This window comes from Leptosomus discolor, chromosome 1 (genome assembly GCF_034619465.1).
Source record: "Leptosomus discolor isolate bLepDis1 chromosome 1, bLepDis1.hap2, whole genome shotgun sequence".
Taxonomy (NCBI): Eukaryota; Metazoa; Chordata; class Aves; order Leptosomiformes; family Leptosomidae; genus Leptosomus; species Leptosomus discolor.
In genome coordinates, this window is record NC_141391.1 from 132022059 (window position 1) to 132037572 (window position 15514).

The window sequence follows — 15514 nt, forward strand, 5'->3', positions numbered from 1 at the left end:
ATTTAGATGTCTCTGCAAGTCAAAGGAGAAAGACTTCACTGGACCTTACTAAGGGGGGGGAGGAGTGTGTCAGGCCTGTAACATCAGCAGTAGAAAATGCGTAGGGAAACCATTGCCCTGACAGGGTTGCTAGAAGAAGGGTAAATGAACTGCATGCAGCAAATACACAACCTCTATGTCATGAAGTAAGAAGTTGTGGTTATCAATTACTTTGTAGAGAATAACTGAGATTCTTCTGAATAAGGGTAGTACACACTGTGGTACACATGGCGAAGACCCCAGTATTCCTGCCCACCCCCAAACTTGTTGAATTTTTCATAAAAGTAATTCTTAATATAGTCATTTGTATGCTGCACTATATATGCTTCTGTTATACTGTTATACTGCAGTATATATATGCAGAAAAGCTGTATTTAAAAAGAAGCATTTACTAATATTTATGAAGCTCATTTGTACTTTTGTCACTTGAGGAAAAGAAATCACTTTTGCAGCCTATATTTGGCCTGGGAATTTTAGGGAAGGTTCCATGAGACGCTCATATGATGAGCAACTTCAGATAATAATTATCCCTTGAATTACCAAGACATCAGTATCTCTTACTAAGACAGAGCACGTCTTTGTTACACAAAAGGAGTTTCTTCTAGGCCTGACCTTTCCTGATGCTACTGACAAATGGAGCTGGTGACAAAGAGCACCTTAGGACCCCCCTAAAGGTACTCAGGAAGCTAGGTGAGGGAACAAGTGGACTTTTCAAAAATTCAGTTTCACGTTTTAATCATTCCTCTGACTTGGCTGATTTCCATTTATCCCAAGGTAGGTTAAAGCCAACTTCAAAGGCAAGGTAATCAGAGCATAGTTTCTTATTTTTCTTTCCGGGTGGTCAGTCATCTTCACAGATGCTTTACTAACCAGCCACACAGTTTTATTCTCAAAGTGAACTTTCATGTACTATGAAAGACTGATGCGGCTCCACACAGTAGGTGAAGTTTGGAGGAAGGAAAACAAATTGCCTTTTATGGCATATAAAGGCCCCTTTTGCCTTGTAGAATTAAAAGAGTGAGCTCCCCACTGCACCAGAAACAATTATTTTGCTCAGAAAAAACATTTCCCTGTGTCCCTAGGAGGAATTACATGAAGGTTATTTAGGAACCGTTGAAATCAAAGCCTTGACATGAAATTTCTTTGTTGGCCAAGGCTTATTTTGATAAAGGAAATGGAAAAAACAGTTTTAAGCTAGTAGCGAAGTGAAACATGTGCCAAACACATTAAACAGTGAATCTGCTGGGACTTTAGTTGACCATTGATGGGACCTATGACTGTGATTGCGACAGAAGGCCATTCTAAAAGTCTGAAATGGTTGCATAAGTTCTGTCAACCCACTGTGACTGTAGGAAACTAGGAAACTTTAGGACTCTCTTTTTTTTTTTTTTTTTAAAGGACAGTAATTCTTGGACAGATTATAAATCCATTTAACTCAGGTTTGATGAATGACCATTGTTTTGTTAAAAGAAATGACACCAAGTATGCAGTATCAGTTGGTTCTCATTCTAACAGACAGAGACAGCTTGCCCAAACATTGAAGTAATTCATCCTATAGTTCCAAATAGGAAAGAATTTACAATCAAAAGCTATGACTTCCTCCTGGACTAGAGAAAGGCACAGTTCTTCAAATCAATATCAGCAGTGTTCTGTGCAGGATGCAGTTTCAGATGATTTGGGGACTTTGAAGAGACTGATCCATAAAGGGCTGTTAAAAGAAAGCAACAGCAAATGGCTGCAGAGAGACACGTATACAGATTCATTCTCTGCACAGCTGGATAGAGACAACGTTAAACACCTCCTGGAAAAGACGTTTCAATCAGATTTGGATTATGGAAGACATTATATGTGAATTACGCTACTTGAAAAGACTGAGCTTGTAGGATAACCATTAGCTCTATTGTTAGCTTTGATAATTGGACAATTAATTATATATTATTTAGTATTAAATTTAGACTTAAAAGAATAAAAAGAGCCCTATCTTAAGCTTTTAGATACTTCACTGTAACAGTTACTGTGCAGTATGATGACCTCCCAAGAGCATTAAAACATTGTTTACTCAGTCAGGACTTCTGCCAATAGGTCCTTCACCATTAGTACACACTGCACTCTGGGCCATTGTACCCGATGGATTTCTCCATATTACTTTTGTTACAAGTGAAAAACAAAGCAATTATGTCATTAAGTCTAGACTAGGGGGCCATGATGATTTTTTCATACTGTGGCTGGAGGTAAAGACAGCAGCATACAGAGTACAATACAAAATACAATCTAACAGCACTGACAATTAGCTCTCACTGTACCATTGCCTCTGTCTGTCCAGAGGCCACCTCTCTCCACAAAACCTTAATAGGAACCTAAAAAATGTTCAAATGGAGTCACTTTCCAAATGATCATGCAGTTTGAAATCCTTTATATAATAAACTATGTAAATTTATGGCGTGTTCAGGAAGGTAACCTTGATCTAGCTAAGGAATGCTTCATGTTGGATGTAAAGCCTAGGTATTTCACTTCTGAAGGGCTGTGTTTGCCAGCCAAACTTGTGTTTAGCAAGAGTTCTTTTCCCCAAAGACATGCTGACTAGTACACCTTTTTTTATTGGTACGATCCATGGCAGGTCACATCTCTTGTCACAGATCATGTCTTGTTTCTAGTTGGGATTTAACTGACCTTTCATTTCATTGGTCCTTACTTGGCCTTGTTCTATTAGATTTAAAAGTCCAGATGAAGTACTCATCATTTTTCTTCATATGGTGTTTATGCACATTGATCAAATTATTCCCAGTCTTCTCTTGATAATTTAAACAGAGTGGGGGTTTAATCATAAGATGTGTTTCCTGCTTTATTTCTGGATCTTGTCCATTTACTCATTCTTCATTTTGGCATATATTCAGTATTGCTTTAACGGCCTCAGCACAGCCAGACAGTGAAAAAAAATCCCATATTTACATAGTCTTATTACTTCCTCATTTATACATGCAGAAGTTACATTAGCCTTCCTTGCCACAGCATGCAATGGAAAGATCGCATTAAGTTGCCAGTTACACTTTGCAGGATGTGGTGCCCTTTCTGTGCCTGTGGCTTGAGTTTCTTATGCCTTGATGGATGTCTGAATTTCACTGTACTAAACACAGATGTTTGAGAGTGACCTGGGGGAAATGCTTTGTCTTCGTTATTATTTACCATAAGGACAGGCTGAGAGAGTTGGGGTTGTTCAGCCTGGAGAAGAGAAGGTTCCAGGGGGACCTTAGAGCAGTCTTCGAGTACTTAAAGGGGCCCTACAGCAAAGACAGGGAGGGACTCTTTATCACAGAGTGTAGTGATAGGATGAGAGGTAATGGTTTCAAACTGAAAGAGGGTAGATTTAGATTAGATATGAGGAATAAATTCTTTACTATGAGGGTGGTGTGACACTGGAACAGGTTGCCCAGAGAAGCTGTGGCTGCCCCTCTCCCTGGCAGTGTTCAAGGCCCGGTTGAGTGGGACTTTGAGCATCCTGGTCTAGTGGAAGGTGTCCCTGCCCATGGCAGGGGGGTTGGAACTAGGTGATCTTTAGGTCCCTTTTAACCAAACCATTCTACGAGTCTATGATTACCTTAATCCACGCATTTTCTGCAGATTTTCCCAGCACTACTTTTGTATTTTCTGCCAGAGTATTGATGAACGTATTGGGTAACAGTGAGTTGTTTACTGAGGCTGGAGGAATTCCCCATGAACTGGTGGTCTGTCTCTGTTTTTACAAATCTGTTGGGCAATTCTTGATCCATGAATGGATCCCTGCATGGACTGGCACAGAGGGAAGCTTCAGGCACACTGTTGGGAGTGCATTACACATGCATGTGTACCAGAAAGGTGGATTGGGATAGCTGTGGAATAGTGTTAAGTAGCATATTGACTGTCATTCACTGTCAGTGGCATTTTTATGTGTGTATCATAAACCTACTGTAAATCACTCTTTTTATTGCTTTTGGAGTGCTGTGATGAACTGTCTGGTTCTGTCAGCCTGTTAGATTGAATTTAAATTGCTCGGGCTGTTCTCTAATCTCTTTTTAAGGACCTTCTACCTCCATTAATGTCACATTATGGCTCCAAACAAGTGCCCTTGGGATAAGAATGACCAGGTTTTTTTCTGATAGCAAGGGCAATAATATGATTCGTTTAGCTTTCCTGCTCTTCCTTAGCTGCCTCTTTAGCTCTCCATCCTCTTCAGCTGTCTCTTACAGCCTTATGTCATGAGCATCTGGCACACATGACACCTTTCAATTTTAATATGTTCAAGAAATTTCTTAATAAGTTGCCTGGTGATTTTTGCTTCTTTGTTCTCCAGGGTTTTTTATGTTCTGCTTTCTGTTAATATAATACTTGTGTTTCACAGCCTTGTTTGAATGGTCTGTGTTGGATTAGTGCTTTTAGAGCACACCATGATAAATACTGCTGTTTGAACTTTATTTGTGTGATGAGGATAGCAAATTACCATTACCCCCTAATTAATGAGCTTTTATTTTAATAAACACAGCCAAAAATTCTGAATTGATAGTGGGTGTATCATGCATGTGGTACAGTCCTTCAGTCAAACTCCAGCTTCTCCATGGATTTTCTCTGTTCTGTTGGGTACAGCGACCTCCGTCGTCACTGGCCTATGCTTGTACGTCACTGGGGCAGAGACTAGTCAAAAGTCTGCTTGATTTTGTATAGCATCATGTTCCATGTCTAGGGATTCTCCAAACAGACATTATTTTTCATTTCACTACCATGATTTTTGTGCTGATTATTAGGAACTGCATTCATGCTCACAATATTTATAAGGAGCAGAGAGATGCTGTCACTCCAGCCATTTTTCTGCAGAAGAAATCTACTGCAGTCAGTAGATCTGATTAAGTCTGTTTGGGATGGCGCTGAACTGTGACTGAGGCCACTCCAGATGCCTTAACTCATGAAGTTACTTGTAGGAAGGATTCTTTTGGACTCTAGAGAACTAATAGTACAGTTATAGAATTATAGAATTATTCCCACTTAGAACAGCAGCTGTGCACATGGCCAGCATGAGTTTTGGAGGACCTTCAGGAAACAAAATATTCTGGTCCAATCCTTACTGGGTCCTGTGACCTCCTAACTGATAGTTAAATCAGTCTGGAAAAACAGCCACGCGGTGCCAAAATACTGTAAGATCATTTCTTGATTACTTTTGGAATCTCTGTGACTCAGCAGACGTGTCTTTCTGAAACATTTTAGACCCAGTTTTATAATGGCATTCAGGCATCTGCAAACACCAGTAAATACCTAATGGGGTTTTCTAAAGTATCTCCATTAGACCTGACTTGTGCAGCCTCTGTTGTGAAATCCACTGGGCTTGTGTTTTTGAGTTCTTTCTGGATATCCTCGTAAACATAGTATTGTAGTAAATCTGATCCTAAATCAGATTAGTTGTTTTTTATATGAAGTCCCATCTTGAAATGCATGCCTTTGACATTTTTGGTTTAAGTGACTTGCTCCTACTGCTGTAGCAGCTATTAATTTGTTACTTCTCTCACATTTTACTGTCAAGAAAGCATCAAAGCAGTTTTGAATCAACAAAACAGTGTCCCTTGGTTGCTGGCTAGAAAACCACATAACCCATCAAGCCCAGTCACAGGCAGTCCAACTGGTCCTTGTTATAGGAAACTCTAGGCTTCATTGGTTTCCAAGCAGACTGAGCACTCACAGCGTAGCATGAGACAAAGGAAGCACCAAGCACCTTCCACTGAGCAGCAAGTGAGGTGTTTCCAACACAGTTCATCTGAATTCCTCCCTCTCCCAACTTCTGCAAGTCTCTATTGGAGGGCCTGCTTCTCTCTCACAAAGAAAACCCAAAATGTATGCATGGGTGCCCACATCGGCAACACTGCTGCCCCTCCTCGAGCAGAGGTCGCTGGTCAATGGAAGAGAGGGAGAGATGCATCTCTCAGCTGCCTAGGGATCTCATATCCATGATGGAAGCAGAACCAAACCGAACCAATTATCAGTTAAAATACGCCAGTCAGCACATCTTGTCATGGCAGCTTGATGTCCTGTACTTCTCTGGAGACCTGAATAAAATCAGTCGTCTTTGCAGGCATAGAGGTCTCTGCTTCTGTGAGAATGTGTCACCTCTTTCCCAGAAATCACTACGTGTCATAAACAGTTAAATAATCCCATGCTTTAATTTCTGTTCAAATGGAAGTTGAATTACTGTTTAAGAGCTATCATCACCACCTCTGGACCTCTTTAATCTTCCTTTAATTTTATTTTCCTTTTCTGATCAAGTGGCTAGAACTAACTGTATTTTCCAGGGGAAACTGTACTATCGGTGTACATATTGGCACCATATTCTCAGTGTCATTTTCTTTCTTACTTTCATGTCTTAATATTTTGTTTGCTCTTTTAACTGCATAGTGTGCAGAGTGTTTTTACTGAGCTGCCTACGATAATGAATGGGTCTTTGTCTTGAGTGGTTAGTTAATTCAGTTTCCAATAAAGATTACAAATAGCTTAAATTGTTATTTCTAACATATGGCACATTGTATTTGTCACACACATTTAGCCTTTGCTGTCCATTGACCTACCTAGCTTTACGAGGATGTCATTCAGTTCTTATCAAAGCATAACAACTTTGAATGTTCTTGAGTTATTCTCAGCCTTTGTACAGCTGTTCTTGAGTCTTGAATCGTACTCTTTCTTTCAGCCTGTTTTTCAAGTCACTGGCAGATCTAGCATTTCACCAGTGCTGGGATATCTACCCCATCTTGCCGGAATTCCTTTGCATTGTCAATGAATCTCTGGCTGGCTATCAATGTTCTCTCTCTTCAACTCTTTGACACCAGCTCTCCTTCCAGAGTTTATGTCCCTTTGGTCATCTGCATTGTTACCAACTTGACGGTTTCAATCCCGGAGTATAGCCCAGTCCTTGTACAGTAGGTGATAGCTAGTTTTCATTCTTTTAGCATAAAGTGCCCAGTATCCCAACTACAGACCAGGCACTCCTTGTGCATGGTGCTGGATATGTGTAACAGAAGGAGATCCCATTTTTTTGTGAGGTGTTTTCAGAATCCCAGCTCTGATCCTGGGTACCTTTCAACTTCTCCACCTGTATTACCCTTATAGTGATAAACAGTATTAACAGTCACTTCTTCAGAGCAGAAAACCAGGTAGCTTAGGTAGAATGTCGCAGGTGGTGTACGGTAATGAATCAAATCTTCCACTGACTGAAGTACTCTCCTATCTTCTGAATGGCATTCAGAAAAGGCAAGATTAATGGTGTTGATATATCCTGGCATCTTGGTTTTAAAAAAACCATCAGCACTACATGTTGTCCCCATTGGTGCACAACAGGCATCAGGGGAGGAGGAGAGATTATAGAGGGGAAGGAGAGTTCAGCTTCTGCTGGCAAGAAGAATGCTTTGGGCAGAAGAGCTGGGTGCAATTAATCTTCCCCCACTTCAGGCTTCTGGAAACAGGTATTATTGACTCAAGGGGCTAGGGCCAGCACCTTCCTGCCTGCTCAGGTCCTTTGTGTCAGAACTGGTCGATACTGTGATGACAGCACTGCTTTTGGGTAAGCCTAAGAGTTTGCCTTACATAAAAACAGGCAGAATAAGAGAATCCAAAGTAGAGAATGTAGCAGGAATTAAACATTGATATAGACAGTAAAAATTAGAGCTTTGCTAGCTTGTAAATAAAGATCAACACATAGATAGGTGGAAACAAAAGGAAGAAAGAAAAAAAAAACCACTATTGCTTCAAGGAACATTTCTCTTATTTTACAAGTGGCTCTTTCAGAACTGGTGTGTGCATATTTCCTCCTGATACTTGACCATTGGCAGAAGCTGAATCCTTTATGCTATGACCACGGGGCTAATGTGATAGCTGAGCTCTCAAGTCCTTACGTCTGTTACATCATTAAGAAAATATCTTCTCCAGGTTCTTGATTAAGAATCTGAAACAAGAGGGGAAAACGGGCCCTCAGCAATTCAGAATGAAAGGGACGACTTGCCATCTTCAGTATAGTTGCCAGCTTTTTGTCTTCACATTGAGCCATGAAGTGGAATTGTTCACTGCTCTCAGCATGGGCACCCTACCAAAGCAAAGAGAAAAAACATTTGGTACCCATCGGTCCAGAATTGTTTTACAGGTCTGGATGTAGCTAGGTAGACAGAAATTAAAACTCAGCATGCAAAAGTGTATGTTAACTGTCAAGACACAATTCCTTGCAACTGCATGGCAGGAGGGGGACAGACACCTATAATGTGCCCGGGTTCACTTCCCTTGCAGGACCATTTGATCTAGTGGGGAAACATGTTAGAAAGTGCAGAAGGAAGCCAAGGATATTAAACACTTGCCGGTATATGGAAACTAGTTAAAGACTTGTCACAGTTGAGACAGAGTAAATGACAACCCATAGCAGATCTGGATACTGACATTTATTTAAGAATTAACAAGACTTTTAACCTGCTTGGTGTGTCACACACTCACTTGCTTTCCCTGCAATGTTACGTTCGCTAGATCTCACCTTCCCTTCACATCAGGGACATTGTGGGTGATCTGTCAAGTTGGAAGTCGTCTGTTCATGCTGTGCAGCTCCTCACAGTTACCAGTCTTGAGCATTACTGGCCGAGGTCGCTGGGCATCCCCCAACAGTTGTCTCCACAAATCTTCTTCATCTCCAGGATCTTTCGCCACTTCCAGTGTTCTTCATCCAGACATGATCTTCACTTTCTTCTTTCTAGCCCTGAGCCCTAGGTTTTGGTTGCAATCAGCCTCCTAACTGGTGGTTCTGTCTCACATCTTGTAACTAATTGGAGGATTCAGGACAAGCCACTTTTGTTTAGTCTAGCTGCTATCAAAATGTGCAACTAGTACATACTGCTTGCAGCTAGCTTGTGCTCCAGAGTACAAAAGTTCAGCTTTGGACTTTCATGCGCACACACAATTGTCTGCTCCCTGACAGTGTTTACAGCTTAAGTGGTTTTCTTTGCCTGCCACTGGTCCTGGTGCTAGTAAGACAAAGTAAGTGTCTACTGCAGATCAAGAAAAGGTGGAGAAAGGCTAAGGAAGCTGGCAAGGCAAAGCAAAGGTATTAAGTGGTGTCTGTTAAAAGCGAGACAGCATCCTTCAAATAGTTGAATTATGTCCAGTGAGTAAAATTGGAAGGATCATAAACTCTGGCAGGTTAAATGTAAAAATAAAATAAGGCAGGCCAAAAAACAATGAGAACAGGCAGTAAATGGGGTAAAAGCTCATAAATCCTTTTTTAAACACTTCAGCAGTAGGGCTGTCTGTTGAGCCATACATTATCAGTGCAAAAGACAGGGTAAGGCCATGACAGAAGTGTGCGCCTTATAGACAAACTTGAGAACATTCCTGAGTTTATTTATTTATGGGGGACTTGTAGAGGGTCTGTCTGATTGAAGCTATGGAACACAACAGCAAAACGAACCTTAATACTTCGGTGCAAGTGAATGATGTTCACCCAAGAGCTCTGCCAGAGCTCACAGATGAAGTAGCTGAAGTGCTGGCTACAGTGACCAACCCCTCACTTGAAACAGTCTTAGGCCCTAGAAAGTTGACAGATGTGAAACCAATTTCCTAAAAGTGTTCTGGAGGAGATCCAAGGAACTAGCAGAGCCTGACTGAGCCCACTATCACAAACTGTAGTTAAAAAAAAAAAAAAAGGAAAGAACTACAATATACTGAGGAGGGATCACCATGACTTTTGTAAAGAGAAGCCCTACCTCGCAAACATTCTGAAATTCTTTGAAGGGACTGGGATGTATATGGATAAGGGAGCTCCTATAAAGTACGCTCAAGCTTCTAAAAGGCTATAAGGTAGTCTGTCACCAAATTCTGTTCTCGCATGAACGAACAGTTGGTTGAAAGATAGTCAGCAGAGGATAAAAATAAATGGTGACTAATCACAAATGAGATCTTCAAGCTTGAACAGGTCCTTGTCTGGACTCCTCAGCTCTGACTGAGTAGTAGTCAAAGAAGGAAATGCACTGTTAAGAATAGTCAGACTGGGAAAGCAACAGAGGGGTAAACAGAGTGCCCTAGGACCACTTCATTAGTCCTTGGTGCATCTCACTTCAATATCATATGCAGGTCTCAGAATTGGTGAAGGAGACTGGGAAAGTTAGGAGAAGGGCCAATGGAACAGCTTCTGTACAAGGAGCAGCAAAGTTGGATAGGGCTCATCAGCCTGTTGTCTTTTCCAACATAAGCATGAAGGTCATCAAAAGACATTAGTAGCTGCTCTGTCCCAGCAGGCAAGAAGGGGTTCTTTTCCTGTAAAATGTAGATCTCCTTGCTGTAGGAGGCTGTGGATGTGAAAAGTTCACACAGATGCAGAACACAAATGTGCAGTGTCATGGAAGAAAAACCTACCACAGGTTATCAGGTACCTTTGGCCCAGGACATCACTGAGCTGCAAAATGTGCGAGAGTATCCTGGGAAAGCATCATATCCCCTTCTACTCTTGTATAGGCATTTGCTGTTGGCCATAGTGAGAAACAGGTCCTGGGGAGATAGGCTGCTGGTCTGACCTAATACAACTGTATTTACGTTATGGTTTTATGATCCTTCCATAGGAGTGGAAACCACATGACCCAGAATATCTAGGATAAAGCATTGGATGCTACATGTCTGGGAATGGCCTTACCAGGAATAATGGGAGGGTGAACTAGAGGGCGGCTTGCAAGTCCTGTCTGATAATAGGTGTTTTAATTAAAAGGCATTGCCATTCAACGTGGAGCCTGTGACAGAGCTTGCACAATGCTCTCCCTTCAGGCTTCTACTAGCTGCTGACAGTGTATTGAAGCCATGAGGTCAACACTTCTTTCGTAAATTCTTTGTTCCAGGATATGTTACATGCATCCCTTACATGTGCTCTTGCCCTTGCTGAAGCAGGGTCTTTTAAATCTTTGTGGATTGAGGCCTTGGTATTTATGTTTCTATCTTTAGTTACAAAACACAGTGACACATTTTTAACTGTAAAGCTTTCAGCTAATCATTGATAGACTGGTGCCTATAAAAGAGTGCTGTCGTTATTAAGAGTCTACAACTTCCTCTTTTAAAGTTTAGTGCTTATATATTTCTTGGCTGTTTAACCTGTATTTTCATCCTGTAGAGAGCAGAATTCGTGCGATATACAGATATCATCCTGGGATTTTCTTACCATCTAAAACAGGAACATGTCCTAGTAGTTGTTCAGTTACCATTTCACAAGATGCCCCTCAGAAATTTAGACTTGAAAGCAAACTTTGGTATTTGCTTGAAAGAGAAAACAGATTTTGTTACTCCAGTTGTTTCTGTTGCCCCTCCATTTGGGATTTTGAAACAGGGCATGTGTCTTTCCTGCATGAACTGACACACCTGATGGACAAGGTACCTGCTAACACATCTGAGATTGCAGCCCCACTGCATATGAGGCCAAAGTAAGTTGATGCAGTACAGACATCTATGGATCTGCAGACCCTGAGTCACCTGTTCTGACCTCAGAGCTGCTTCTGCTCTGTTCTCACTGTTCCCTGACAGAGCTGGTCAAGTAGCATCTTCCTGGGTGCCCCTCAGGGATGAAGGGGAAGAGAGGGAAGCAGTTTCCTCTTTTCTACCCTGACTCTCCGCAGCAAAGCACCAGAGCAGAGCACCTTCTTTTGCCATGTCCATCTGAGGGTGAGGTCTTCCAAGAACAGGTCCTGGCTCTTCAGTGAGATCATTTCAGCTGCACACCTTATGGGGGAGCCGATCTACAGAGGAGGGCCAGTGGGGATTGGAAAGACAGAAAAAAATTCCTGCCTCTGCCATCTCACCCATTATTCAAAGACTGAGTGCTGTGGCGATATTTTGATGTACTTCATCAACATCACACAAAGCTGAAAAGGTATTGCCAGCCACGTCCTGCGTAGTACTACTATGATTTTTCCAGACTTTCTCAGGCTGGCATTGATATAGGCAGTGAGAGGAGGGTATCTGTGTAACTCTGGGGATTTTAGCTTGAGATAGGAGGATCCCAAAAGAAAACAGAGAAAAATGAGACAATTTAGCAAAACCAACAGGAATTAATGACGTGATTCTGCTCCCCTGTCCCTGTGTTTCCAGGTGAAAAGGCTTCATCAAAACAATATTGTCTGTTCTATGTCTGTGGAGTGGAGAGGGCTCTGCTTGCCCAGACAAATTTATTTCATTTTGGTTTTTCTTACATTTTGCCACCCAGGGTTGTATGTTTGGGCACTCACAGGTGAAAGAGAGAGGACTGAGCTTACAAGCTGTCACAGGTGCTAGGAACACAGCAGCAACTATGCTGCAGTGATCTAGGGACAGCTGACAGCCAGGTGCTCTCAGAGCTATCTCAGCTTTCCACAGATGAGCTCTACAGAGAAACTAACTAAGAACATCCATTAAATAGGGCAGGGGTGTGTGGGATTTGATAAGTGCATAAAACAGCAACTAACTTTTGAAGAAAAATATGGTCTGGATGAATTGTGTCACAGTTGCCAGTATAGGCTTTCTTTCATGCTGCAATTTCTTTGTTCTGCCTGCCAGGCTATCTAGATTGTGAATTCTGCATTTGTAGTTCCTGGGATTAACTGCCCTTATCCACAGCATATGACATAGGGCATGAGGTGAAAATTACAGGAGTAAACACATGGGGACAGGCAGAATGTGATTACTTGAAACTGCACAACCAGCGGACAGGAACCGAAAAAAGTAGTATGAACTTCTTGGGCCTGACGTGGTGAATGAGCTTGATTTGTTGGGTTTTTACTGAAGTGCATAGGGCTTGGGGTTTTTCAATCAAAAGTAAAGTTTGAATTCTTTCTCAAACTTCCCCGTTTCTGAGTGATTGATCACTCAGAGATGAGCGATGCCAATTGAGAGCATTTATGCAGAGTGGTTGCAAGAGCAGGGTGAGAGGGATGCGTGGGTGACTGAAACACTTCAGTAGATGCTGCCTCTTCTCTGCCTCTGACTGAGAGCTATTGGCTTGCAGAGGTGGCTCAAAGGGAACGAAAAGGAATGCTAAATGGCTGATGAGGTAGCAACTGGTAAGTGTTACAGATGAGTGCCTACCACCCTGAGGGCCACGAAACCTTGTGCTGTCTATGAGGTTTGTACAGGCTCTCTGTGTGTGCATGATGTCTATGAGAGAAAGCCTGCTACTGCTGTGATTAATTGATTTTTAAGAGATTAAGGACTGTAGTAAAGTGATTATTTCCAGTTCTGTACCCATAGCAGATGTGTGCTGTGGTAGGGCTGTGACATGCAGGCATTCACGGTGTCTCTCTATCTCTCTCTAGGTTCTCAAGCATCTGCGACACTTAAATTTCACCAATAACATGGGGGAGCAAGTGGATTTTGATGAGTTTGGGGATCTGGTAGGGAATTACTCAATAATCAATTGGCATCTCTCACCGGAGGATGGGTCAGTCGTCTTCGAAGAGGTTGGGCACTACAACGTTTATGCCAAGAAAGGGGAGAGGCTCTTTATCAATGAAAACAAGATCCTGTGGAATGGATTCTCTAAGGAGGTAAGTGCTTAAATCCTCACAGCAACATTTCCCAAGTTTCCGCAAGCTGAAACTTGAACTAACCCTGCACAATCTTTGTGTTATGGCTCCATGTCTCATTAAAAGATCCATTCATGTTACTGTATACATGGCCTCTGCCATAGTTTTTCACACCCTCATTACACACTTCTGGAAATAATGTGTAGCTACTTCTCCCCTCCTATATATTTGATGAGCCTGGGTATTAATGGTTTAAATAATGCCTTTTTTTTTCTGGCCCAAGTAGATAGCTTGGAATTTTGCAATGTAGTTTCCACAAGGATGAGAAATTCATTACCCACGTCTGGTTATTGATTAAGTCAAGTTTTCCTGAGCTCAGTAGTTTCATTGCTGAAAACAGCCATCTCTTCCGCTCCCAGTGAATCTGTATCAAGAAGTGTCTCTTCCTGCTTCTCCCTGAATTCACAACTCTTTCTGCTGGCTTTACCCTCCAAGTTGCAGGCCCTTCCTCACACCCTTGCCTTGCAAACCAAACAGAACAAGCCCTGTCAGTCTTCCCAGGTTAACTTGGTTATGGTGCTCAAATAGATGCCAGTACCTGCTGCCTTTGTTTAATCTACCAGAAGGTGCTTGCTAGTCTCAAAAGTATGTGATGTAGCCATTGGCTTTAGTCAGGCCCAAGTCCTCCGCTTTCTTGCATATGTTAGATCATTTCAGCATAACTGTATTGTCACTAGCAGCCAGTGCTGTGTCTCCCCTGCATGACGGGAATGTGGTACAGAGATCTCTGGACAAGAGCCAGGTGAGCTGCTGTCATAGCCAGCAGCAGCCCACTCCAGCCTAGACAGAAACCCTGGCTCCTGGAGGGGATACTGAGTGGGCATCTCACTTGTGGCCTGGGAGGTGGCACAGGGAGCATTAGCTCCGAAATGTCACTGCCAGACCCCGCTGCAATGTTTAGACATGTTAAATCAGCACCCAATTAATGAACAAGGCAATTCGGTGCCAGGTGATTATTCATGTTGGTTGACAGATCAGGTAACTGCTTCTGCAGTAGCTACACTTACCTAATAACATTTATACTATCAATTAAGCCTTACCTTTACTCCAGAGACCCCAGCTTCACCTGTGGTTTAAATCCAAAGATCTCTGAAGGAGGCATGGGTCAGGCAGAGCACATTACTGCAGAAGTACTGAGCTCAGCCTTTTCTAAGCCCAGCTGAAGTCTCTCAGCACAAACTACAAGTGGAGTTAAAAAAAACCCTGGTATTCTAACCCCTCCTTCTGATCATTGCAATTACCATGGGCACTTTTTCCAACAGTTAGGGTTTTATTGTTTTTTACTTAAACTGAGTAATTGTGTTCTCTTGGTCAAAATTCCTCCAACAGTTGAGTGTTTGTCTTTATTATCTGTCCTAAACTGTTAAAAAATGTGACTGGATGTTGCTGAGTGTCATGCCAGGGCATGTAAATTGTGTGACAATGGAGGAGTTTGTGATCTCTGTGTCTGCTGCAGCCTTTTTCAGTTTATAGAGTTTGAATTTCTTCCAGATAAAAGGCTCTGCTCAGAGAGTAGCCAGTACTTCACTCACTGAAGCCTTCTACACCTCTGTCATCCTCAAAAAAAGATTAAATATAGTTAATTTTAACACAGGAACTTCAGCATTGGCCAGACTTGCAAAAGAACAAGTTAAAGAGTAGGTAAGATAGATAGATTCATTTTGGCAGAACTTGATGAAATTCCCCATAGAATACTTCAGAAGACAGCCAAAGCAATCTCAAAAGTACTAGCAATTCATCTTTGAGAAATGTGGAGGATGAGTAATGTCTCAATGGATTAGAGGAGTATAATTGTAATATTTGTTTTTAAAAGCTGATATAGGAGAGCCAAGGGAACTACACACAATTGAGCTGAGCTTCAGCAACCTAAAAGACTTGATAAAAAAAAATTAATTAAA

The 15514-nt window shown here is 41.9% G+C and overlaps 1 protein-coding gene across 1 annotated transcript in view; it reads left to right on the top strand.

Annotated features, from left to right (window-relative positions):
• The window catches only part of CASR (calcium sensing receptor), a 39077-nt gene that overhangs the window by 17430 nt on the left and 6133 nt on the right, over positions 1–15514 (top strand). The window contains exon 4 of the mRNA XM_009949442.2: positions 13347–13577. Within this exon, the coding sequence (XP_009947744.1) occupies positions 13347–13577 (231 nt within the window). The remainder of the gene's footprint in view (positions 1–13346; positions 13578–15514) is intronic.